Raw genomic sequence first — 27435 nt, 5'->3', positions numbered from 1 at the left:
ACCCATCAGCCTGCACCAGGAATGACTCCTCCCTGCCCCGGACAGGGCTGAATCACTGGAAATACAAAAACAACGATGAGGTCACGTTCCCAGAGCAAAAAACTGGAGCCAGATATAGCTGCATGGAGAAGCGTGCTAAAAAGGGACTCGGTGTGCAGGCTGGGGGCTCTGGCAGACAGGCACCCCAGCATTTGTCTCGTTTAAAAACAGCTTGAGGCTGCCAGGAGACTTCTTTTCTCTCTGCAGGGAACTGGGCAGCACAACAGGGGCTTTAAACTCTTTAATCATCCTATTGAAAGAGGCACAAACGTTAGAGCTTGTGAGTGCATAGACTTGGGTCCAAGGAAAAAGGCGGAGGTAGAATGATTCAAATCCAGACAACTGGATTCAAATCCAGTGTTCCCAAAATCTCACTGTGTTACCATTCTCGCTCTTAAGCAGTTAAAAACCCCCTGCTGCAAGCTGAACGGCAGACAAAAAACATAAAGACATTATTGTCCAGCCAGCTTCCACAGAAAAAGAACGTTGGTTTGATGAGTTTTCAACAGGGTGAGCAACAAATAACAGTCCTACTAGTGCTCCTAGAATGAGAATCTAAGGCACTTCATTTCCAGTAAATAGACTTTTCAGGGCAGTGCCTTTCCCAGTTCTCAGCGGAGGGAGACTGGAGACATTCTGCTATTTAGCCTGTGAAGGAAATTGCAACATAGGACTTGGAAAGGATAGCGGAATTCACAACATCCTGCTCTTTCCCCTCTCCATAGGACAAGACATTTGGATGGATAACAGTAACACCCACAGTTATATGAAGAAGAGGGTCTGAGAATGCAGATTTTGTTCCATTAGGATATAAACTAAATCAGAAGCCAAGGGGGAGCAAATGCAGGACCAGACAGCTAACACCAGGCATCTCATCTGACTGGCTGGGCAGTAGTCATTGAGCTGACATACTCTGCAACAGCCACAACTGTGTATAGCACAGTGAGCTTGGGCTATGCTGCACCAGTCCCTTTCTCCTTCAAGTGCTTCCAGATTTGCTGATAAAATGTATAAGAAAATCTGTGACCTGTGTGTAACTCCCACAGGAGACCCATTAGACCAGAAGTGCCCAAAACCGAATCAGTTCATTCTTACCCCACTGTTTTACCCCACTGTTTTACCCCATTCTGGTAACAAGAACCACCATACTGGGCCACACCAAGAAGTCTTCTCATCTAGTGCTCTATACTAGACATTTTGGCACCAGCATATTCATATCACAGAGCATGGACTGATCTCTCCTAAGGCCATACTCTTCCAGACTGCAACAATCAGCAGCCAAGGAGCTTCTAGAGCTGGAGGTTGCATACTGAGCACCATGTTTAGCAACCTCTGAAATGCCCCCCTGCCATTGAGGTGTCTGGTTCCTTCTGGAATCTGTGTGTATTTTCAGCCTTCATGCCATCTCGTAGCAACATGTTCTGCAAATCAACTGTGTTGAAAAAGGACTTCCTTAACCTCTTCCCTGATACCTAATTTCGTTGGATGTGCTTCCTCTGTGCTTTGAGAAATATCAAAGTTGAGTAAGGTCAGTCCTTACCCAACTTCACCCCACTGTATGCTATTTTATAGGCCTTTGCACTTTCCCACTATCATCTACTTCTTGTTTAATCTCTCTTCCTGCAGAAGCTATCAGAGTCCCCTACTCATCCTCATTCTCTTTTTCTGTATCATATCCAGGTCTATGTCATTTTTTTTGAGAGAGAATGACCAGACTTTATGTGGTACTCAATATCCAGTCACAACATGGTTGTATACCTAAGATTACAAGAATATATTCCAGCATTTTTTTTATTTATTCTTTATTTCCATGTTTGAGGTCTGACTTTTTGGCTACAGCTGAATACTGAGCTGATGTGCTCTGATAATGATCCACAATGACTCCAAAGGGCTTCTTGTGGGCAGTGAGAAACTGTTCACAAATGGCCATTACATGTGGCATTTACCAGCAAGGATTCCTATTTGCTGTTTTACCATGCTAATAGCTTTGCAAGTTACTCCTGTAATTCTTCAGGTAGTTTTTAAACTGACTGCGTTGACTTAGACTCGTCAGAATATTATAGTCCTCATTCCAAACCACAGCTTAATGTATTGCACAGAGGTCTCTGCAGGACCCAGGCACTGCAGGTATCAGAGCTTTGCTGGATTGCAAAGCATGACATTTGGCAAGGAGTGCTCTAAGCACAGTGACCAGGAATGCCCCATCTCGTGGGATATCCTACAATGGCCTAATGCAAGGAGCTGTGGAGCTGTAACACCTGTGGTCTGCACCTGAACTTGCGCTGACACAGGGCCATGCAAAGGTAGGTACCTGTACCAGATACACCACAGGCTTTGCCAGGCACAGCCTCAATGCTGTGTATGTGGTAGCACAAGCATTACAGCAGTAGGATGGCCACACTCCACACCCCATCGCTGCAATGAGGTTAGCAGCACACCAGTTTGTACTCACACCCCACTGTCTGAACCAGTGTCTTGCCCTAGCATTTGTGGAGGATCCTGGTGCAGTCCGAACCACCGGTTGTGAAATCAGCCAACAAGAAGCTCTCATGAATGATGTGGACAAGTCAACCCAAGAGACACCACCACTGCAAGTGTTCTGCAAAGCACCTGAACTAGCAGAGAGGTTAAAGCACCCTAAGACAGTATCCTCCAACAGCAGCCTTTACATGTTGTGCCAACAAATACCGGTGCCACAGAACAATGTGACAGCAGCCCTAGATCTGTCCATGGGGAGGCTGTTCTGACAGGAGCAGTCCTAAGGAAGATGCTGGGACCAGTTCTCCTGCTCCCGAGCCCCAGCCACGACTAACACCATTCTATGGGGGAAGCAGCCATTCTCTGTGACCCATCGGGTCGGGTGCTCTTTCCCTTCTCCTCATTATCAGGTCCTGAAGGTCCTGTGCACCAATTAGACAAACCAAACAGGTTTCTTCTTCCTCTCCCTCCCTATCTCAAGATTCCCAGGTGCCAGGAGCCTGTTATGAAAATAAAGCTTTAATTGTAACTATGATTTAATGATTCTGCCTGATCCCTGAAAGAACCTGTCAGTGCCAGGTGATAGAAACATACTCCCATGCACAGCTCCACCAAGGACTCAGTCAGAAGTGCAGAGTCCAGGGCAAGGTTTAAGGGCTACAAGGATGCTCAGCAAATAACCATCCCAGGCACATCTGATGTGAATTGTGGAAACCAACGTTTCCAATCCAGGCAAGTACACACAAGAATGGGAAGAAGAGGGGGATAAACTATGGGGAGTAGATGTTATGAGCGAAACCCCAACCAGGCTTCAAGTTCCAGAATCAGAGGGACAGAGGCCTATAGCCAGCAAACCTCAGAAAACATCCTCCTACGTGTCCACGGCTTTGGTGAAGAGCTAACTGAGAATTAAGTGTTCAGCAGAAGGTGGATTGCATAAGGCCAAGCAGAATTGGTGTAACAAGCTTCCCTGAACATCTGGGAGAGATAAAGCAGCAGAACTCATCCCAGCCAAGTTTACCCTGACTCACTCCGAGTTGAGCTGGCAAACCAGCAGGATCTGTTGCCTGGCTCAGCTTCAGCAGAGCCTACCACAGGAAAGAGCATCAGGCAGCTACAACTGCACACAATATCTTCATTTCGTTTATTCCCAGAGCTCAGAGTACCCCTGCCACACAGCACCTCGACGGCATGGGGAAGGGTGAAGGAGGCATTTCATTATCCCTCATCTGTTTCTTGCAAAATATTGCCTGCAATCCCAGAAGAAAGGCAGATCGAAGGTTTCAGTGAACCATAACCCCTGTGTAATAGCCTAGTCAGGGTTATTACCTGCTACCAGGTAATACAAATAGCTGGTTTTTATAATAAATATAAATAAATATAATTTTGTATAAATTATATAATTATTTATATAAATATAATAAATTCAAATAAATAAAAACTTGGGAATAACCCAGGTTATACCAGGGTTATTCTTCAGCTCATCTAAAAAGAGAACAGATTTATTCCTGTGCATTGTCTATTGAACACTGCCCAGGTAACAACTTCACCAACCCATACAAAAGGCAACACAACCAAACCACTGAGTAAAGAAAACTGAGGATACCAGGCATCCTGCACAGAAAAAAGTGTCAGACAGCATCTGCTGCCACAGCAAAAACTGAACCAGAAGCAGAACTGCAAGCAGCAGGATACTGGGCAACCATAAGCCAGGCTTGCACCTTTTGAATATTCTACATTCCCTTATTCACAGCCTGAAGGATTTTGAGGGAGGATTGCCAGGAGGTGAGGAAGCCTCTTAAGCAGCTGCTTCAGGTGTTGCTGTCTAAGCCCAAAGGATGCAAACCCACTGCTGCAAGCAAAAGGTCCCCAGACTGGATCCTGGCCCAGCAGCTTCTGTGAAACACGTGAACCAGGAGACTTTCAGACTACAATTTTTCAACATGAGTACAAATTACTTTTCTAAATAGAGACCTGTACTCTACATGAAATGAACGGCCTGGATGCCTGCAGGTCTGATGGAGGGGACCACTCTACTCCAGATGACACAGAAGACTTCAGTTTAAAATTCAGGGCAGCCACTGACTCCCTGAGTCACCTTGTTCTGCATACTTCAGGGCTCAGCTCCCAGCTGAATGAGAAGATACTGATCCTCCCTGCCTCCCAGGGGAGAGAGAAGGCAATAAGGCTTAAAAGGTCCCATGATCTTGGCCATTAATCCCAAAAGGAGGCAAAAGGGGGTTGTTCACGATGTGCAAAAGCTAGGCTTCTGTTATTAGTGCCTAATATGGATGTGGAGGCAGGATGCAGTCAGTAACAAAAACATTGGACTTCCCTTGAGACACAGTGCTCAGATCAGATGGTGCTTTGTTTGTAGGGTGATGCACACGGGGCTGGAGATAGCTCCTGTATGTCTGCCCCAGCTTTGCACTCAGTGTAAACAATCAGTTCAGCAGCGCAGCCCACTCCGGGGCACAGACATCTCCCCAAAGGCAGGCACGATGCTTCCAGAGAACCTACATAAAGCCAGTAGTTGGATTGTCTGTTCTCCTAATTCAGAGGAAGCCTGGCCCAGCTTCGACTTCCTGCAACATCTCGGTGTCAGGGGGGTGGTGGGGCTGGAAAAGGCCACGTCCATTTATAGCTGGAAAGCCTGGCAGAGGGTTCAGCGATGTGTGGAAAGGCAGGGAGCTGACAGCTCAGTACAGCCAGATCCACGGAGCCGGAGCGGCAGGCTGGGAAGGAGACAGGGGGTATGAAAACCACTTCCCTTCAAGCTGGGAGCAGCAGAGAGAGGTTGCTCCTCCGCAGCGCCAGGCAGAGGGAAGCATTCCCTACTTCTGGGTGAATCATAAAAGTAGGGCAGCAGAAGACTAGCTCTGGAAAAACTGAAGAGCAGCCGGGCTGCAGATACAGCCACAAGCACCCACAGGTCAAACCCAGGCTGTGGGGCTCTGTGCCCTTCTTCTGAGCCCTGCATCATGTCCACCCCTGCATCAACCCAGTCCTCTGGTCGCTGGAGCTGAGGCTGGGAATTCACTGGTGCTAAAAGGAACGACAGTTCCCTCCTTCTGGCACACTTACATTGTCCAGCACATAGATGTAGTACAAAGAGCTTTCCAGCCCTCATGGAAAAAGCTTGCCCCTGGGGACAAGACACCGGTTTAAAGCATTAACATGCACAGACTTATTCTATGGTGACTTCAGCTCCTCCCCATGCTACCAGGAATGAGACAGTGAGAGAGGAGAGGTGTTTATTTAGCTGACCCAATTTAGCTAACAATTCTGCATATTCACAGTAAAGTTAGGAAAAATAACTGCTCCAGTTGCTTTAGGGATCACAGAGATGATAAGAAAAACAAATGCTGTGGAGACTAGGCAGTGAAATACCAGTGCTATTGTACAGGCACTGATGACAGGAGCAGCATGCAAAAAAAGCCTCTGGTCACCCGCATTTATAAATGATAAACTCAAATGAACAGGTGCAGAAAGGGCCTCGGGGAAACAGAAAACCTATCAAACAAGAAGAAACTTAAGAGCCTGGCTTGTTTAGCCTGGCCAAATGTGGGCAGAGAGCGGATAGAATTGCTCTCTAAATATATCACAGGAGACAAACAAAACTGCTGAAGCAAAAGGATAATGCTGGCATGACAGCAAGAGAACAAATGCCCTGTGAACACATTCAGGTTGAAAATTAGAGGGGGAGAAAAATAATCAACCCTCAGAACAGGAGGTTTTCCAGCTGGAACATCTGGGTTTGGGATGCAGTTTTATCAGTGGTCTGACAGGGTTATAGGACAAAGCATTTCTGCTCACAGGTATCCAAGAGGTGCCTTATGCATCTGTTTTTGTTCCAGCTGTAATTAGCATGGGTCATTACTCAGATGGCTTCATTCTTAGAACAGATTTGTTGAGGGTCACTACAGTTGGAGAACCTTGGGTAAGCACACAGTGCTCGTTTGCCCTCCTGTTCTGTAATTGCTTCTCATGAGTAACAACTTCCAGACTAGAGGTCAGTGAAGAAGTGTGGATGCACACCCATGACCTGAGAGACACTGGGCAGCCAGTAAAACACCCTTGAGGGGCTTCTTCCCAGGAGTACCTTGACATGCCTCTGCCCAAAAGAACCTGATGCCCCGCACTATTAGTGGAAGAGTTTTCTTTGTGTTATCTTGTTGGATGCAGGGGAGGGAGAAGATGCTCTAATCCTTCCTCTGCTTCAGTGTAAGAAAAGTAACTGTTTCATTACTGGTTATGATCAAAGCACCATCATTCTTGGTCCTAAAATTTCTGCCCAGTTCACTGGTGAGTATTTAGGTGCTGCCTAAATAGAACACAGCATTCAAACCATGAACCTTTATATTACAGAATTATGAGAAAAAGGGAGGGGGAAACACCCCAAAAACACATTCCAGGGATTAGATTTTGACAGATCTATCAAATATGAAAACTTCATAAAAGACTAAAGTATCATCTTCATACATTCCACAACATGAGGTCTGATACCCTCCATGGGACTGACAGAGCACTGTGCACATAAGAAATACCCTCAAGGCAGCTTTCCCACCATAGGGCTGCCATCTAAGAATATGGATAAGCCTCCCTCCCGCAGGCTGATTTATTCCTTTGACCAAATAACAGAGTGGCAAGGAGTTGGTCATCCCAATATTATCTTTTTATTCTTTAAAAAGAAATCATTTTACAAAATCAGGAGTGATGTAGGACAGACATCACTGCCAGGTGATGTGTTTCAAATGCTGATCTTGTCAAACCACTGAAATATTTGTATGTGGAGCAAGCTCACCAACAGCTCTATTATCCCCAGCATGTCCTAGGCAGTATTTACAAATCCCCTTCAGCCAGAAGGTGAGTGCCTTGTACATAAACTGTATGAGAAGAGTGACACAGTCTCAGAGTTGCCTTGCCCTGCCCGTAGAAGATCTGCTTCTGATGCCCTGCGTTATATTGCTCTGCACTACATGCTAGGAACAGCTTTGGTAGGACTCTCAGCCCACCCAGAGCAGTCTGGGTATCGTGGGGACGTCTGCTTGCCTGCATAGACTCCCCTTTTGCCTCTAGCCCCGGGGTGGCTGACTTCGAGAGACATAATCCTCATCAGAAAGCCATGATTGTCTCTGCGAAGTGAATGGTAAATCAGAGGGAGGTGACAAGCACCAGTGGGGCTGCAGGCTCTCACTTTACTTAGGTATCTGCTTGCAGGGGAGATGGCCAGATTAGCATCTGCTCCTTCCTTATCAAGCAGCTCCTGGCCACTGAAGCCTGCATCCACTCCCAGCTCTAGTTTTGCAGTGACTGCTGAAATCCAATGCCACAGTTTGCACCGAGCCTCCCCAAAAGCAGCAGGTGCAATAGACTTGGGTATTTTTCTGGGCCAAGTTAAACAATCTTTACATAGAAACTTAAAGCTTATGGAGCTTAAACAATCTTTACATAGAAACTGCTGAAACTGGGACCACAGGCCACAAGGTGTTATACGCAGACTGGATGAAATGGGGATGCGGCTGGCCTGTTGCCATCACATACTGCCTCCACCGATAGTTCAGAGACTCTTAATGCCGAGAACTCCCAATAAATACCAGATGGTTACCATGCAAAAAAAAACCCAATTCAGAACAAGGAATCTAAATCTGCATAAAGGAGCTGAAAAAAATAAACCACCAGCTAACGGTGCTTAGTCCTTTGCACATAAAAGCTTCATTTAGAGAGCTCAGCAGTGCTGGTAGGACAAGCTCTCACACTGACACACTGTCCTTCCACCCAGTAACCCCACTGATGATGGACATAGTATAAAAATACAGCCAGCAAAGCCCAGTCCCTCTGACTTTGGCTGTGCCTGCGCATCCCTGGTCCCTCTGCTGGCAGTCAGACTGAGCATTTCCAGCTCTCTGAAGCTCATAATGACAGATGAACTGTTCCTAAATAAAATACTACCCAGCACACAGAAGCTCTGCAGGGTCTCCTGAGCCCTCACTGAGATCCTCTGACACTCCACCACACGGCTCAAGGGGAAGGGTGAAGGAGTCATCAAGTCACGCTTCATCCCTTATGCTGAGCCACAGCACCGGTGGAGGACAGGGAGGGGTAAAGGGCAGGACACCCTGTGCTAGCCGTGAAATAGCATCTCTGCCTCTGATACTGCTTGTGTGACCTCCATCGAGTCAGACGTGCGTGTGCCTCAGTCTGCTATGGTGGGGGAGACACCCAGTGCTGGCAGATCAGATCAGCCCTAAGCATAACACGGGCTTCTCAGGGCCAGGCTTTATTGCCTCATGGGAGCCTGAGATGCTTCTGCCCTTTTACCTAAAGTCTAAATGAAATGGCTGGTGACCTGCTACAGAACCTGAGAGAGTTCTAGGGACAATGACCTTTTGCAAGAGCAGATTTGCAATGCAGATAAAAAAAGGACAGGCTGATGAATGTCAAGTCCTCGTCCCTTGACCAACTAAGGGTTTCTCTAAGCACCTCCTGACTGCAGATGCGGAAAGAGGGGGGTGCTTGGGCACTGGCCATCTCATGAGAAACGGGATTAACTGTTTGGAAGGAGTCCATTGCAACGCGTGCCTTCCAAAGTGTCTGTGTACAGTCAAAAGGCCACAAAATTACACATATTACATGGAGGCTGTGCAGCTGGACCTAAGGCACACCTGGGGTCAACCCTGTCACCCCAGTAATACAGCCCAGAGTGTACTCATGATAGAAACAAAGGCACATAGATGAGAAGGACATCGCCAATTCAGCCTTTTCCTCAGCCTAGACTTCTCTTTGCTCTGAGGTATGTAGTTAAAGGGAGAAAAATGTAAAATAATCACCATGAACTATCTCAGGGAGCAGAGATGCCTCCTGCAGGATGTTCTCTGTCCTTCCAGGGAGGCCCTCTGGAATACCTACAACATCTCTAATGCATTCTGCCTGCATTCCATTGGCAGCAGCACATGTCTTTGGAAGAGAAGCTGGAGTCAGAGGCTGAACCTGGGTGAAAAAGGCCCACGTTCTTGATTTGGTATCCTGGAGGGCAGGGCTCTGGGCAGCCACTGCCTCTGTGCTTTGCAGGGAGCACAGCCCCCCCTCCTGACAGCCCTTCACTTTGGTTTGTGTTGCTGGTTTTCATGTTTCTTTGGGAGTTTTGTGTTTTGTGTTTTTTTTTTCTGTTTTGGGTTGGTTGTTTTTTTGCTGTTTTTTTTTTTTTTTTACAATCCTTTGTGCTTATGTTTGTCACTATTTGGTGAAAATGTTCCCGTCGTGGCAAAAGGTGATTTTGGCCGCATATTTCTCCCAGACATAATGAGTGCCCCAAAGCCGTGCTGATGGGCAAAGGCATAGCCAGAGCGGCGGGTGCTGGTTCGACGCAGGTGTCTCCTGGGTGAGGGTGGAGGCGGCCGCTTTTTGGCTTCTTTGATCTTGAGCAGGACCTGGAATCAGAAAATAAGATGGAAAAAGTGGGAAGTGCATCATTATTCACAAGCACAGGAACACAGGAACAAAGGGAAACAGAAGCAGGCGGACAAAGCCAAAACTGATTGGCAAAACAGGGGGATGGCAGGAGGGGTTGTGGAGCAGGAACTAAACTGGCAGCCTGGTAAAAGCAAAAGGCAATCTTATTCTAGAAGGCATAATTGCAGTGTCATCTTTAAGTCATGAGAGGAGAAGATTTACAGCTTTCTGATGCCTCAGCTGGGGTATTACTGCAGCTCTTTTAGGCTCTTCAGACCAAATGTTGAAGTCACCTTAACAATAGATGGAAGTCCAAAAAACAAAAAAAGAAACATTTAAGAATTTGCTTATTTCTACTGAAGTATTAATTACTAGTAATTTCTACTAATTACTACTCAAGGGGATCTCTGATACATGAAAGCTTTTTATGACGAGAATGGCAATAAATAGATTCTCACAGTCCTTGGTAGAAGGAAAAGAAATAATGTACTTTTTTTGCAGGCAGTGGGATCTCTGGTGGCCACCAACATCATCTGAGGACAAGCATCTTTCCAGAAAGGGGCTGTTAAAGGCATAAGGCCAGTATGGATTGCCAGTGGCTCAGCAGAATCCCCAGGTGCCAAAACCCTGTTCTTCTTGCTTGGGATAGTGGCAGTTGTAGGTACTTAGCCCCTCTAAACACCACGTCTCTATTCAAGTTCACAGAATCCCAGAATGGTTTGGGTTGAAGAAAACTTAAAGCTCATCCAGTTCCAACCCCTGCCATGGGCAGGGACCTCTTCCACAAGATCAGGTTGCTCCAAGCCCCTGTGTCCAACCTGGCCTTGAACACTGCCAGGGATGGGGCAGCCACAGCTTCTCTGGGCACCCTGTGCCAGTGCCTCAGCACCCTCACAGGGAAGATTTTTTTTTCCAAATATCTAATCTCAGTCTCCCCTCTGTCAGTTCAAAGCCATTCCCCCTTGTCCTGTCACTACAGGCCCTTGTAAAATGTCCCTCTCCAGTTTTCTTGTGCCAGTTCCTCTCAATACTGCTTGCTGGGGATCTCCATACATTAGGAAACCCAAATGCTCCTCTCCTGTGACAATTTGCTTCCTAGAGGAGGTAGAAAAGTAAAGTAATTTTTCACTAGAGAGAAGTGCTCAGCCCAGGCCCTGAGGCTCAGATTCTGTATTATAACTGTGTTGGACTTAGAAAAGGTGCAATTTTGCTAGGCAGTTCTGCCCCATCCCTGGCAGTGTTCAAGGCCAGCTTGGAGGGGGCTTGGAGCAACCTGCTCTAGTGGAAGGTGTCCCTGCCCATGGCAGGGGATTGGAACCGCATGGGCTTTAAGGTCCCTTCCAACCCAAACCAGTCTGGAACTTATGGTTCTGTGGCTTCTACTGCTAAGGGGAAAACTCAGCCCATTTTTACACAGCTGAACTGCCTCTAATTGTGTCCTGAGGACCTCCCGACTTTGCAGTCTTCTCTATCACACACCTACCACCTCTACAAGGGCTCAGAATTCGCCTGCACTCATTCGCCAACAGTTCTGGAGCACTGGGGAGCTTCACAGCCATCCCAAGGATGATGAGGGCAGCCACTGAGGTGCATCCCCTGGGGCTGTTCGCAAACACTGGTTTCTCACAGCTCAGTGCAGGAAGAGGGAAAAAGCACCAGGTGGCAGCAGCATTTTGCAGATGCTGCTGCTTGGAAGCGAGCCGGGGGAGCTGTGTTTAGGCTTAAACACCCTCGAGGGGTCCATCGGCAGTAGTGAACGGTGCGCTCTCTGCCCACTCCATGTCTCCGAGCCCCAGTGGCCTCATCTTCATGCTCTTTCTGGTTTCAGAGGGGGCATATAACTACTGATTACAAACGAAGTAGATTCTTAAGTGAAAAAAAGCCCAAATAGCAAACACGTAATGCTGGGTGGAGAGTGAAGGGCTGTGGTTTGCCAGCCTAAAAAGGGTACAGTATGAGGTCAGGAGGAACACGCCACTCCCTTGCCACTGAGCCACAGCCCTTAAACCATGCACCTAAAAATAGTGCCGCTTCCTTGCTCCAATGCAATCTAATCCAAATCTAAATAATCTCAGCCTTGGTCCCTGCTGCAGATGGTTTCGAGCTGTGCCAAAACCCGAATTCAATCCTCCTTCCCAAGGGAGTAGCGGGCAGACAGATGGCAGCACTTGCATCTACAGGGACATACTCTCTGAGCAATGCCAAGGCCATGCAGCATGGCTCCATGGGAAGCTCAGGTGGTAGTAAACAGGATTCCTTGTTTAATAAGGTATCTCCTTACTTTATCACTGGGAGTTGGCCTTAACTGAGTCTTCAGGAATCGAAAGCCAACTACAGGCAGCACACAGAGGGTGATGCTGAGGAATATTGCTAGCCACACGTTGGGTTGGCTGAGAGTGTTTCGAGCTGTACCTGAAAAACAAAAAGCAGGATTAAAACTGTAGCAGTCACCTGAACCTTTCACGCTCTGTGATTCTGAGGCACTTGGCAAACGATCAAAGTACAAAAAAAGACACCCTCCCCAACAACGAAATCAATTTGCTATAGAAAGAACAGTAATACTAATGTCACTGTCTGAGATGAGCAAAGAAAGGTGCAACATCCAGACACAACTGCAGCAACAACTCAGGGACACAAGCCTGTCAGAGTGAATGCCTTAACTACATACAAAGAGTCAAATCACTGCAAATGGTTGATACAATAGTTCAGGAGGCCTTCTTCAGCAGCAGCCCTGCCCTCTCACCTTTTGCCAGGACTCTATTGTAAAATGAGGAATACTGTTTTACTACTTCCCAGCACCATTTCCTGAAGCATATGGAGTACTGACTGACTGCCCAGCAGATGATGGATGGGATCACAGCCCTTTACAAGAGGAGCATTTTTTACTCTAGGTGTCTGCACAGCCAGTGTAGCCTGATGGGTACATTGGCAGAGGAACTGTCATGTGCTGGTGTGACACTACCACCTTCTTTGAAACCACAGGGCTCACTTTTGGCTTCTCCAAAACTGAAGGAATGCAAGATAGAACAAACAGTCTGCAAAACTCTCATTACAGGGCTTAATGATGATGTTGTTGGCAGTAAAGTTGATGAATGTTTTCTTTTTAGTTGGCCAAATTCTGCTGTAATACAGCTCCACTGAAATTAAAGAAAACAAGTTGTCTCAGCCTAGACTATAAACACTTTTCTTAAAAATAGTTTCAGACGGAGACATTATTAAGCAGACTATGTGCTGAGCAGCAGATAGAGATATGGCAAGTGTGTTTCCACCTGTCTTTGGAAACTGAACAGACACTGTCTTCACTCAGTGCTTTTGATAATAAAGGCTATCTTGCAGGGGATGTGACATCTGCTTGTAAAACACATAGCAACCAACTGACCTGCATCTCAAATATTTCTCAAATGGCCAATCACCCTGGTATTGCAGTGAAGATGGGCAGAACAAGTCTTGGCTTAACAATTTGGTCAGAAATAAAGGAACTGATTAATACATCAATCTGAGACTTGAAAAGCATTGGGAGTTTGGAAGTAGAGTCTCCTAACACTGCTGTATCAATACTGGCTACGGATGCACAGGGCTGTTAAAAACATCTGAAATACTTTGCTAAGCTTTCAGCTTCCTCCTGGTCAAAATTTCATGAGGAGGACTCATTTTTATGTTATCCTGCACTTTTTGAACGTTTTCATAAATCTTTAATGTACAGTAATACAAAGGAGAGGTCATCACTGGAATTTTTTTTGTTGGGAGTTTGCCACTTAACCTGGCTCACTGTAATCAGTGTTTTTCACATGTCTAACTGGATATCAGACTCCTATGCTTTCCTGTACCAACACGTTAACTTATTTACAAAAGAACATGCATCTTCCTGCAAATAAAATGCTTCTAGATATCTGTAAAAATTGGACACCTGGAAACAGAATATGAAAGAGCAGCAGAAAACATTCCAGACAGCTCAGTTTATTTAAAGGCCAGGTTTATTTGAAGGCCAGGTTTATTTAAAGGACCATTCCTGTGGCTGCACGTAGATGTGCATTTTTATGCAAGGAAGTGAATGAGGAAAATGTTCACCAAGATGGATGGGTTTCAAAATAAGCATTCCCAGCAGACCTCAGAAATGCCCTGGCATTTCTTGTAGAAAAGACAATCAATACATTGTTACTGCCTCCAGAGAGGTAATAATGTGTACTAGAAATACTTGACAAGATTAAAGCCTTCCAGTAGGCCCATTTTGAGTGCAATCCAGATTTGTCCCAGGGCTTACCAACAAAGGGGAAGGAGGCTGTGAAGATCATGTACATGCCGTCACTATACATGGTGAAGGTGATAGCAAAGTAAACAGAAAGGCTGCCCCAGATGAAGAACTGGTTCACAACTGTCCAGTAAGAAGTGTCCAAGCAGATCTGAAAGAATGGAACAATACAGATACGGTCAGTGCCTTAATTATTCAGCAGATGGGGGTTGAACACAGCTTGTCCTCTTCTTCATATAGCTGCCCCCAAGACTTACTTATTCAAGTCTCAAGAAATACCAAGCCACAGATACCAGGATGCCAGGAGACCATTCAAGGCAAGTATGTTTGCCTTGTTCTTCCGTTCTTGTCAAGCGAACTCAAATAAGCCATACTTATGTCCCCAGACCCAGGCTATGATCTAGCATTGAGAGTTTGGAGAAGGAGCCTACAAGACCTCAGACAGCAGAAATCATTACCTAGGGATATGTGATTGATTGGTTTACTTTTAAGAAGTTTATCTCATCTTGGTAGTACCACCTGAATTTTGTAACCCCCAAGTCTTTGCTGCAGACCTAGCATCTGCATCATGCATTGGGCCAGGCTAGAGAGACAGCCCCAAAATGGAAACCCTATAAATAACTATCTGATAGCAGTCAAGACAAGACAATAACCAGCTGATAGCAGTCAAGACAAATCTGAAGAATAAGACAGTCTCATTCTTCAAACCCTTCCCATAGAACTGGAATTAGTCCTCTATTCCCAGCTTTACCTGTTTTGCTTGCTATGACTGCAAACTTTTCAAAGCAGAGACTGTTTTCCTGTCACCCTGATCTCAAGCAAATCTGCTGATTTTATGAACTGAGGAGAATAATCTGTTGTCAATCTTGGTTTTTGCAAGAATGCAATGCGCAGCAGCAAATACAATGCTATCAGGATTCCAGGTGGCCCTCCAGATGCTGCCTTCACAACACAACAACTAATTCCTAAAAATATTACCTGGGATGCCTTACCTGTACAGAAACCACAATCAATAAGCAAGTCTGGACCATCAGCGCAAAGGACTGGTAGTCAGCAATAGCCTTCCCATCACTTCTCACTGTATTGTACATGGCCCCATAGGGGATGAAGAAAAGAATGAGGGAACTGTAGATCCCTTGAAACATGCACTTGACAAACACCATTTTGTTAAAGTAGAGGTTTTGTTGGCCAGGCACATAAAGCTGAGGAAACAGCAAGCTCCAACGATCATCCACATCCTGAAGGTAGACAGAAGATGGTCAGATTTGCTGGCAGCTACCCAACCGACCTCACATGACCACTTAGGGTTGTCTTGTCTCTGGAACATACATTTCCATGAGAAAAGGCTTAGCACACGATTCACTCAGTTGTGCTGACTAGCATGCCACATCCCAAGGTCACCTAGACATATCTTACATGTTGAATTTCACCTTTCTTGAGAAAACTGACAAGTGCTGCTGCTGCAAGAAAAATGCAGGTACACTTCACCTTAAGCAGAATGCATGGTCTGCTTTCCAGAGAGTTGCCTGGAAGCCCAGGGATAGAAGATACCTTTCCTGGGTCCACTTGGACTCAGACGCACTCCTGTCTGATTTGGATCCCTTAAGTGTCCAAAGCTGAACCACTTCAGAGTAGCAAGTTCCTGCTTAATATAGAAACAGCTTTATTTCTCCTATGTCTTGCTGAACAGTAATAATGGGGTAGAAATGTGTATGTGAAATTACTGCAGAAAGACTTCTACTAGAAAGGCTGAGCATGGAAAACTTGGCTTCAGAGATATAGCTCATTCTTTGTTTTGTGTGGTCATTAAAAAGTCACTTGCCAGGCTGCAGGAACATAGTTGGTATGATGTGATTACTTCAGGGGAGTGTTAAAATGGCAACTTTTACTGTACTCAACAGCCTGACCCAAAAGTCTCTCCTCACACACTGAAACGCACAGGCCACATCAGGATAATACACCATCTCCCCCTGGTCTATTCCTTTTTTGTGCTCTCAGATCTCAGTGGCAGGAAATTATTGCAGGGGCTATCACAATAGTAACTAGCCAAAAAGTAAGGTGCTTTTGCTTCATGGAACAAAGCACCTGAAGATAAAGCTCCTATAAAAGAAATCCAAGGGGTGATAGAAACAGTACCTGATCAAAGAGGCTCATTCCTAGCACTGGGAGGGAGGTATATACCAAATTGTAAAGCGTAATGAACCACTCATCATAGACAGTCTAAAAAAAAACCAACAAAACAGCACGGCATTAGTAGAAAGCTACATTTTCCATCTCTTCAACAGTACACACAAATTATGGAGCATTTTGGTTTGAGATGCTATCAAGACCAGACTATAAGGTGACTAAAGCTCACCAGCCCAGATGTGGGAGTATATGGGGTAAGGATCATGACAGGCCAGCCCTCTTGGATTTGCTCTGCACCCAGTGCAGCAGCAGCAGGAGCAGGATCAACCCCAGCAAGGCCATGCTCTGCTGCGGTCAGCAGCAGGCAGGGGCAGATGGGGAGCATCCTGACTGCACCCATCTGGCTATCTCATGTGCTATCTGTGCTTCCCAGGGGCTGGTTTTGTTTGGTGATTGGTTTGTCTTCAACTAACACCACACTTTTCCCTGCAGATTTGCCCCTCTTTGCAAGCTGCTGAAGCACACAGGCGTCCTAGGGTTAAATGGTTTGCTTTAAATGTGCTAACAGGGCAAGCAGAAGTCTTACACAGACCTGCCCCACTCTAGTCAGGCCTCTGTCTAATCTGTATCCTTGTTTGATGGCTGTAGCCACTTTGAACCTTCTGAAAACCCCACAAGGGACCTATGTGCTTTGTAATGCAACTAAATGTCTTCAGGCACAGTGAAGGCAGCAGTACCTGCTTTGTGTTTGTACAGCTGAAGAAGAAAGACCTGTGTGCTGCTACTGAGAGGCAAAATAGCTTGGTTTAGTTCCTTTTAAAATGCTGGGCACGATGATGATAAAACAGAAGTTGGACCTACCTGTGCTGAGAAGCCAGAGAAGAACCCATACCAGAAATGCACTAATGTGAAGGCAAAATTCTTGTAGAAGAAGTATTTGAGGAACTTGCACATGCGGATGTAGGACCACCGGCCATGGACCAAAAGCAGGCGCTGCAGGTAGCGGAACTGTGCAAAGGAGAAGTCACTGGACAAGACTGCCTGCATCCCCTCCTGGCCACTGATACCAACCCCAATGTGGGCAGCTGCAACAAAAAGGTTATTGATAATGTCATTGCACTGGGAGTTTTGATTATTCTGTTTTTTAAATGAGTTCCCTGCACTGGGACACTGTGTTAATTGCCTCCCAGCCTTCATAGAAAGTAATCTGTAAAGTTCTTTCTTAAAAACATTAAAAACACTTTGAAGCACTAATTCTTTCAGCAGCATTGTGATTTTGGCTGTAGTGATGCATTTCCAGTAACTGGGCTTTTGTTATTTCAATGATATTATACCCTCCATGACAATTAGCTTTTTCTTTGTGGACATCTTCCAGCAGTATAAATGCTGTTGTGCACAACAGCCACTGTTACAAAAAAATAACTTCAATTTGTACTGACCTGTGACTCATATTTACATGCGTGCATGTCCTTCTAGCAGCTGTAAAACATCACTCTAGAGAAGCAAAATATTCAGACTCCTTGCAGATTTCTCAGACACAGCGCTACAAGGCAGACTGTAGCCTTTTTACATGTCCTGGGCTTCATTAGTTCAATCAGATAATTAGATAGAAGAGCCACATCTTTTTAAATAGTAACTTGGGTTTATTAAACATGGGCATAAGTTTAATGTGACAGCTAATTATACAGCTTTAACTAATGAGAACAATCTTGATGGCTGGAGGTTGAGCTTTCCATGGAACAGTGAATTGATAAAGTCCCAAAGTCCCATCCCTTCCGTTGGGGGAGTGGGTCTGTTTCTAATTATCATGTACGCTTTAACTTTTCTTACCCTTTCTTTACTGACTGCCTGACTTATCTTCCTTGAAGCTCCCTACTAAGCCTTTTCTTTCTTAATTAAAAGGCTCTAGTTAATCAATTCTTGCAAATTAACACACGGAAGATTAGCACAGGCCCTTCTGAATAATCTTAATTTAATTATACCTAGTTAGGGGATTTTTATGATAAATTCACTGAGGTAGTGCAGCATCAAATGATGCTCAAGGACGAAAGCACCTAGAAGAGCATAATTTATAGCTGAAGAGGTAATAGACAAATGCCTCTATCACACAGAAATGTTAAAAAAAAATCATGTAACATTATACAGACTATTTAGAGGCTTGAAGATTTTTCTTTCTGCATTGCAGGCAGGCCCACTGTGAAACAAACTTGTTTGTTCTTTGTATCACACTTGTGACAGTGGTCACGCAGAAACATAGGTGGACATGGTACAGCCGCTATGGGATTTAGTCTGTTCTAAGGCAGAAAGAGAGAAAAGGCCAGCAAGTGCAGCCTTGGCTTCCTGCATCCTGGTGGTGAGAGCATAGCAAAGGGCCCTTCTTGTGTGTCCTGAAAGGCAGGAGACACCAGTAGCCCATAGTGATGGTGCTCTGTAGAAGCCTGCCAAACCTGAGACGCAGCCCCTTGGTGCCACAAAGAAGATGGTCCAGAGGGCAGCCAGATGTGTTCCTGCTGCTAGACCACCTCGGAGAGCAAATACATCATTGAGTACATCATCAGTTTTCCAGAGCAGGCCAGCTGTTGTCCATCACTCACTTTTGATCATGCTGACATCATTGGCGCCGTCTCCAATTGCCAAGGTCACAGCCTTCTTGTACTTCTTCACCAGCTCCACCACCTGGGCCTTCTGCAGTGGGGTCACCCGGCAGCAAATCACCACTTTGCACATGCAAGCAGTTCTCACCAGCTCCAGCTCCAGATTCTCTTCCAGCCCGTAAGCCTGAGAAGGAGCAAAGGGAGTGTTCAGATCAGACTGGCAGCAACTCATGGCCTGACAAAGAGGATGCAGTGGGAAGGAAATGAGGAATGTGCTAGTTATTCCATTGGCAGGAGGAAGGCATGATATACCCTAAGCGAATCTGTCCATTCAGTTGCAGGGAGCATCCACACTGCACAGCATCATGCCACACGGTGTGCACCCATGGGCTTGCATCTTGGATGCACCACAGCTGAATATGCACAACAGATGCTCTGGCTGATGTAACCTGGCGGTGCGTTGGAAGTGTCAAATGGCAAGACCACTAAATTAACAAAGCTGATGCTGGGCCGGAGACAGCCTTGCGTATCTTCAGGTGGGAGAGTCTTTGCTCATCCCTCTTGGTTTATTTTTTAAGATCTAGGAGATCCGTGGTATAAACAGGCTTCAAATAGGGAGCAGTTAATTAAAACAACACATGGAAAAAGCTGAGCTCAGGTGAGCATGACAAATCAAAACAAAAAGCCACAGGAAACACAACTCTGCTCTGAGTGCTGACCCTCTAAACCAGTCAGCTGTGTTATTTCTGTTTGGCAAGCACAGAGATAATTGGATGTCTGGTCACCCCTCCAGGTCTGCATGAGGAGGAGGGAGCACTGTTATCTTTTCATATTTCTTTCAGATCATGCTTTTTGGCTCTGTTCTTTGGTCTCTCTTAGTAAATGTGCATGGGAGGAATCTACAGGGCTCTTTCCTCATCTTTCCTCTTTCCATTACAGCAGGCCCTGTTTGCGTAAGGCAGACAATCCTGAGGTCAGATACTCTTTCTTCTTCAAACAGATAGCTGTGAGTCACCACTGTCCCGCTCTCCTCCCATCAGTCAGTGGCAGGCAGGCTTGCTCAATAAGAAAGACCTTTTTGTGGTTCAGCTTTAGTACCAGCCAGTCAGTGCAGTTAGAGATGGCTTTTGCCACAACATCCTCGCAAACACAACAGCACTAGCACTGTAGTCTATTAACGGCACTGCACACAAGTTAACTTGCATGATGATGCCATTACAGATGCTAATGTGCTTGTGTTCCCTTGCTCTGCTTAAGTGATACCACATCTAGCCCCAGTGGTGCCATCCCACTCATATGCATGCAGGGATATGGCACGGAACAGATGCTGCGTTTGAGTGGGACAGTTTCAGCACTAGTACCATTACTCAAGCTCTAGGTTCACAGAAATAAATAAATAACATATAGTCTTGTCCACGCTGTCCTTGTGGTCAACACCTAGCAGAAAGCCATGGTCCAGGTGAAACTGCTGTGTCCACTCCACTGTGGGCTATATGGACCAGCTGCTCCCACACAGGCCACATTTGATTTGCTTTGTGCAGGACGTATCACCTTGCCAGGGTTATGGGTGAGTGTGAGGTTTGCCACAAATAAGAAGAAGGCTTTGTCACTGCTGCAAGTGGTGCTTGCAGATCCCATACTTGGGATCTTGTGCTGCAGGCTGAGGGGATGGAGTAGGAACAAGCAGGGGCTTGTGGCTGGCTGGGATGTCACAGGATTTGCCCATGCAGGTGCACCAAACTGATGTGATAGAGCTCTTGCCTGTTTTGCAGTGGGGTCCTAAAGGGGATTAGAGCCCTGGAGTTAAAGAGGGAGCTAGGGTAAAAAAGGGTATTTGACAACATAGACGCTGCCTGGAAGTGTCCCATCTAGCCCAGGGTCTCTATACATGGCACACAAGCCAAAGATGGAGTAAAATGAGATCTTTTATATAGCAATTTGCTGGGCTGGTATAAGAGCTGCGGATTAGATTTGCTGGACTGCCATCAAGAGAGGTATCAACCACAGGGAACAAAAGCATCTTGTCTCTGAAAGGCAGCACCTCCCGTCTCTTTCCAAATCTACCTCTTTGCTTTCCCCGCAGTGTGGGAAAGCAAAATACAAGACACAAATAAACCTGATCTGTCTAAGCCTTTCTCACAGACAGGCTGGAATGTACCTAAATAGTTTTTTTTCTTTAACCTGGTCTAAAAAATTCCCAATGATGGCAAATCTATTCCAGTGCTTCACTATTCTCTCCAGGAAGGCATTTCACTCCAAACTCTCTTATCTCAGTTTAATTCCATTGCTTTTTTATTTACCTGTTATTATTTGAAGAGTACTACCAAGACTGATCAGTATTCTCTAGGCTAAGAAATCCTAACTTTCTCAGTTCTCCCCTTGCTTTCCAGATCATGTATGACTACTCTTGCAGTTTTCTTTGTACTCTCTCTAGTTGGTTCACATTTTCTCAGAGAAAATGGCCCAAATAAATGTAATTATTTCAGCTAATACTTTAGTGATGCCAAATGAAGCAGGAGGGTTTCTTCACAAGTTTTACGGATGGATGATGCTCTTAAATACAAATCTCTGAATTTGTATGTGTCTGGTTGATTATGTTGTGTCTAGTGAAAGTGGAGAGCAAGGCTTTTGTTCTTACTCAATTGCATTCTCCTTTTCTCCAATTTGTTAAAATTGCTTTCAAACCTAACATTGAAATCCATCATGCCTCAGTTTCTCCTAGCCTTCTATTATCTGCTCGTTTTTTAAATATTTAATGCAAGCACTGAATATCAAATAGATGTGGGATAGCCCCCTGCAGATGCCACTTAATTCTTGGTTTTGATCAACACTGAGCCCTTAAAAGCTACACTTTCCAAGCAGTCTTCCATCTGCCACTTAACAATTTCATCTGGACCATATTACTTCAGTTTGCTTGGAAGAACATCATGGGAGAGAACATCAAACAATTTATTAGTTAAGTGATAAGATGTATATTCTATCTGTTAAACGTGTCTGTTATAATACTAAATATGGCTACATTTACTAAATACATACTAAATGTGGATATATGTAGTAGAATACGTGCTTGGCATACTTGAAACCCATGTCTGATGTTATCGTATCTGCTTGCTTCAGCCATAAATTACCTGATTATTCTTCTAGCATCTTTCTGGAAATGAAAATTCATCCAACTATTCAACCCCTCTTGTTCACCTAACATCAGGCCAACTCTTTAGTGTTCCAGTCTTCTGAAATCTTGCCCATCACCTTTAATGTCTCAAAAAAACACTGGATCTAATCTTCTGTTAGGAATAAATTTTAGGAAGCATTTTCAGACTTCCAGCATGTCAAGAACTAAGTGGCATCTGCAGGGGGCTATCCCACATCTTTTTGATATTCACATTAAGTTCTCCAGAGAACTCAGCCCTAACATGCCTCTGAACTTTTCTTACCAGGCTGTGGCCGGTGATAACCAGACCATACACCCCGTTTGCTTGCTCATCAGGTAAAACTTTGGGGATTTTTGAAGATTTTTCAAACTGAATGTTGATTTCATCACTGTCCAGGAAGGAGTCTGGCTTCATCTTTTTCCTTGCATCCCTGAAAGAAAAAAAAATAATTCCAGAATAATAATGAAAGGCTTATAAAGATATTTATGTTTTATTAAAACATATTTATGAAAATAAAAAATGTATGCTACCCTTTCTCCTTTATCCCTACAACAACATGCATAGTTTAGCTGCTGCTGTTTGTGCAGATCATCCCGTGCTTCTGAAACTCTAACAAGCGTGTGCTAAACTTGTGCTGATTTAAAGTCAAACGAATCACCTGAGTGTCATGAAAGACTACATCCCAAAACGAATCCAAATTATCTGTACAAGTTACCTGGCAACCACCTATTTAAAGAGAAAAAGACCAAAAAACCATCCAATTTTCCACCTAAGAAATCATGCCTACTGTTGAGGCCAGGGAAGAAGGTAGGTAGGTTTCCAGATAACACTAGGAAATGACCATATCCAGACAAAGGACTGAAACGTGTAACATGGAATCATAGAATTATAGAATGGTTTGGGTTTGAAAGAACCTTAAGATCACCTATTTCCAACCCACTGGCACGGGCAGGGACAAAATGAATTGTGTATTCTATGAATGGCAATAGCAGTGGAGAAACAGCATATCTCAAGACCGGAGCTAAAAGCTTTGTAGCTCTAAATCAGTTGTCAAATACCAGCTGATACTGCTTGCCTAACTCCACTTTCTTACACGGTTCTATAGACTTGACCTTTTGGATCAAGAAGATTCAGGGTTTATCCTCAGATGAGTTTTCTACGTTGTGCTTAGCTGCTGGATCTTCCAGGGAGATTATCAAAGGTCCCTGAATGAACTGCAACAAGTAGAGCCCATTGGAAAAAAAATGTGGAATAATAAAAAACAGAATGCCAGTGCACAGCAGTAAAACCATGTATTTCAGCCATTTACCTCAGCTCCTTAAGCACGTCATCAGATGTGCTGCCTTCAATAACGAAAACATCGTCCATGTCATCATTAAGCAAGTTGCAGGAGTAACTGATATTCATTGCTGTCTCTGGGAAAGACAAACCAGGAAGAGGATCATCTTAGCAGCCCCAGACTCACCTACCAGCTTGTGGCCTTTTGAAACGCATGATGAAAGCTCTCTTTCTCACCCAAAAGAGCTCTGAGCCTTTCAGAGTTAACAGTTTAAGACAGCAAGGAGTGTCCCCTTGCAGCAAATCTCCTCTAAGTGGGCTTCAAAAGGCCACAGAAAAAAAATTATCCAACCAAAATGAAAAAACTTAAATCACACTTTGGCCAATGTATGTGTAGCAATAAAAGGCATTTCAAGTTGATTCCAAAAAAATTTTTCAGGATTTTTAACTTTCCCTCCCTATACTCACAGAAAAGCCCCAAACTATAGTTTTGAAGCAGAATATCAAGACATTTTGTTCAGAAAATTCAGGGGAAAAAAAAAAAAAAGGAGTATTATTTTGGCATATCATAAGCAAAACTACTGCATTTGGAACACAACAAAATGAAATGTTTCATTTTTCACAAAAATTCTCTGCCCATTTCTTGGATTAAGTTACTCACAAACACTTCTGGCCTCCCTGAAATGCTGCTGTTTCAGCAAAGTTACTATTTCTCCAAAAGAATTCACTTGAGCCTATTTACCATTCTTTCCAACTGAATGCTTTCTCCAAAAGTCTAGGTTTCCTCCATTTTTATTCTGGATCAGTAATGCCGGGGTAAAACTGAGACAGACCCAACATCCACTTTAGCAAATAAGTTCCTGGAAAGCAGGGAAAGATTTTTTTTCCACCTTCTTCACCAGGATGGCTGACTACTAAAGTGAGACCTTTTCACAGCATGTGACAGGGTCTATGGGATGCTCTCTGCCACCTCTCCTAAGGCAAAGGATGATGACTTCACACTCCTTCCAGACTCAGGATGGGAACTGAGAACAAGCAGTAGCTACAGTTATCTGGTCTAATTCCAGATAACTAGAGTTTCGCCAAGCTGCCAATGAAGCAAAGCCTTGTAAGTTTGTTTTCTGTGCAGTTTTCAAAGAAAAAAGAATGAGAACGTGGGTCTTAGCTGAACCATCCCACCGGTCGGAGAGAAGAGGAACACCCAAAGCTGTAGCCCCTTTACCTTGCTTGTCTCCAGTGAGAACCCATATCTTAATGCTGGCTCTGGCAAGAGTCTCAATTGTCTGTGGGACTCCATCCTGTAACTTGTCCTCAATCGCTGTAGCACCTAGAAGCTTAACAGAAAATGTCAGTGAACTGGTAAGTCTTCCCATTGCTAGCAAAGGAGACAGCATTAGACTTCCAAGTAATGACTCAAGCAAACAAATCCAGGAATACGGTTGTGCTGATTTTCATTCTTCTTCAGCATATTTACTGTACGGAGCACAGCCCTAACCATGAACATGCAGGAAGTTGTTTGCCAACATGTTTGAAGACCCACAGGGTGAAGGGGACACATGTCGCTTTCACAGCAGATAGAGCTTTAACTGAGGGACAGGAACAGCTGTGTATCTGTGTCCCCAAACCTCCATATACATCCTCTCACGTGGAGCTTGCTCCTAGCTATACTGGACTGCAGCTGTCCTATGGCTGCTGAACATCGTCTCTATCCCATAATAGAGCTGTCCCTGCCCTGCTCCACACTGTCACGCAACTAAACCACGGACTGCTCAGGACACAAACCTGCATTATTTTAAAGTTACTGCTTTTCCTGCGTTTTGGAGACACTTGGTGGTTTTAACCTATTGTCAGAAGGGCATGAAGGTTTCACTGTTAGCTCAGATTTAGACGGCATCTGCTACCACCTACCTCCTGCTGTTGGGAGACTCAGTTCAGAAGCTGGCTTTAAGCCCAAGATACCTTTTGGCTTCCTGGGATGTTCATCATTCACCAGCTATAAATGTTACCAGCGTAGACAACAGCTCTGACAGAACTTCATTATAGGGTCCTCAAAACTGCATGGTCCACTTTTTACAGCAATAGTCCCTGGGATATTAAGCTAGCAAGAGCTTAAATGCCTGTAGCATACACAGCCACCTCCTGGGAGCACTCCTCACCCTCAGCCTGAGTCTGAGGTGAAAGGCCGAAGATGGACACTGATGTCTAACGTGCCCAGGAAGAGAGAATAAAGGCTTGCGTTCCCCACAGCCACTGCCTTGCAGGAGCTGCAGAAAGGCACAATAATACTGTTGACAAGCTGCCCATGACCTGGTGTAAGAGCAGCTGGAAGAACAGTCGTGATGCCTTCCTCACTGTGGATCTTCCTTAGTTTTTAGGTCAATCAATATTTTTACTACTATTCTCTAAATCCAACCATGTTCCATCCTCTTGTGTTTTTATATCCTTACTCCCCTTCAGGGCCCCTAGCATGAGCCTGCCACACACAGGGACTTCTCTTGCCCATCAACCAGACTATGGTGCTTGGCAGCCCTCTACACCCATCTATTTCCTTGCTAACTCTGGCTATCACACCTATTCTCTGTCACAAGCCAGGTTTTCCTACGCCAACTCTCTGTTCTTCCCAGACCACCTTCATGAAGTAAAGGCACTCCTGTACAGAGTACAAAGGTCTAGTGAGCCAGACCTGTTCTGAACCAGACTTCTGCCTCCTGTGAGCACATGACCTTTCCTTTATCCAAGCCATGAGCTTCATAACCCTTTCTTGCAAAGCAGCTGACGCCCTTAACCTCCTAAACGTCCTTGTCCTTCATGCTTTGAACATGACCCGTAGAGCATTTGCACAATATATTGTCTGGACTGGAGGATCAGCATTTTCCATTACTCTGTTGGGACCCAGAAGGGCAGCAGGCTCTGCCCCATGGACTATAACAGTTCTGCAGGTCAGCATTTCCTCAGCTCGCACTTGCTTCTCCATGAAATCCTAGAATGGGACCTAGCTCACCTAGTTTCAACCCCCTGCCACTGGCAGGGACACCTTCCACTAGACCACATTGTTCAAAGTCCCAGGCTTGGGACTTTGTCCCGTCCCAGGCCCTTTGTCCCATCCAGCTCCTTTGTCCCATCGAAGTCCCATCCCAGGCCTTGCTGGCATCCTGAGCATACAGCTAATGGAAGGAGCAAAGGTGCAGCTCCCTGGATTTCCAGGATTTCAGGAAAGCACTGCTGCTAGTGCAAAAACTGAATTGCTTCCCCTTAGATCCCACACATCCTTTTCATTCATTAATCACAGCTCTAAAACACAGGCAGACCTCCCCAGGGCATTTAAAAAGATGTAACAACACTCAGGGAGAGAAGAATGACTTGAAGATCACAGTTTAGCCCTATTCCAAATTGACACAAACATGTTCATGGACATCATCTTCCCATCCTGCCCAGGGCTGCAAGAACAAAGAAGACATTCTCTGAAATGGAAGGGCACTGGGGATTATTCACTGCCAGCCATTTCAAAAACAGGAAAATAAATAGATCAGCCATTCACACATACAAAGGATAGCTATGAAATATTTGTGTCCACGTCATCTCCCTCAGGCTCTGGTATGTCACTTATATCACGAGAAAGCTACTCCAACACCCACATGAGTTAAAATAAAACCATTCCCCTACACTGGTGGCTGACACTCTGCTTACAGGCTCCTGATGGAGGTGCCAGTGAAAACCCAGGACTGCCATATTCTTAACTGCTCCTGTCACACAACCCACTGAGCTGTTTGCAGAGCAATGCTTACTGAAGTCATACTGAGCAGTTTATTGACAAACCACCATCCTCACTGCCTCCCCCAGGGCTTGGCCCAGATTCCCTGAAACACCAACCATGAGGTCTTTTTCAATCTCTTCGTATAACTCCGACAGTTTATCTTCCCGTCCTTCCAAGGCAGTGCTTGCTTCATGGTGACGCCTGATCCAGTCCTGAAAGTATTCTTCATCCAAGTTTTTATAAGCCACCACGAGTGTCCTCAGACCTTCACCAGCAAACTCCTGCGACACAGTGGTAGGGCAGAATTGGTCA

The 27435-nt window shown here is 45.2% G+C and overlaps 1 protein-coding gene across 5 annotated transcripts in view; it reads right to left on the bottom strand.

Annotated features, from left to right (window-relative positions):
- Nucleotides 1–9685: 9685 nt before the first annotated feature.
- Nucleotides 9686–27435, bottom strand: part of LOC134164551 (phospholipid-transporting ATPase FetA-like) — an 83415-nt gene continuing 65665 nt past the window's right edge. For all 5 annotated transcript variants that reach the window (XM_062620433.1, XM_062620434.1, XM_062620431.1 and 2 more), the window contains exons 18-28: nt 27240–27404; nt 24592–24703; nt 23401–23506; nt 22374–22521; nt 18940–19123; nt 17207–17430; nt 16355–16438; nt 15211–15456; nt 14231–14369; nt 12251–12381; nt 9686–9947 (exon numbers count right to left, since the gene is read on the bottom strand). In XM_062620433.1, the coding sequence (XP_062476417.1) occupies nt 9726–9947; nt 12251–12381; nt 14231–14369; nt 15211–15456; nt 16355–16438; nt 17207–17430; nt 18940–19123; nt 22374–22521; nt 23401–23506; nt 24592–24703; nt 27240–27404 (1761 nt within the window). In that variant the 3' untranslated portion in view covers nt 9686–9725. The remainder of the gene's footprint in view (nt 9948–12250; nt 12382–14230; nt 14370–15210; nt 15457–16354; nt 16439–17206; nt 17431–18939; nt 19124–22373; nt 22522–23400; nt 23507–24591; nt 24704–27239; nt 27405–27435) is intronic.

The sequence above is a fragment of the Pezoporus occidentalis genome, unplaced genomic scaffold, assembly GCF_034315485.1.
Source record: "Pezoporus occidentalis ecotype Australia unplaced genomic scaffold, CSIRO_AGI_Poc_V1 ctg220, whole genome shotgun sequence".
NCBI classification, from domain to species: Eukaryota; Metazoa; Chordata; class Aves; order Psittaciformes; family Psittacidae; genus Pezoporus; species Pezoporus occidentalis.
Note: the sequence above shows the minus strand (reverse complement) of the source record. Positions and strands in the feature narration are given on the sequence as shown.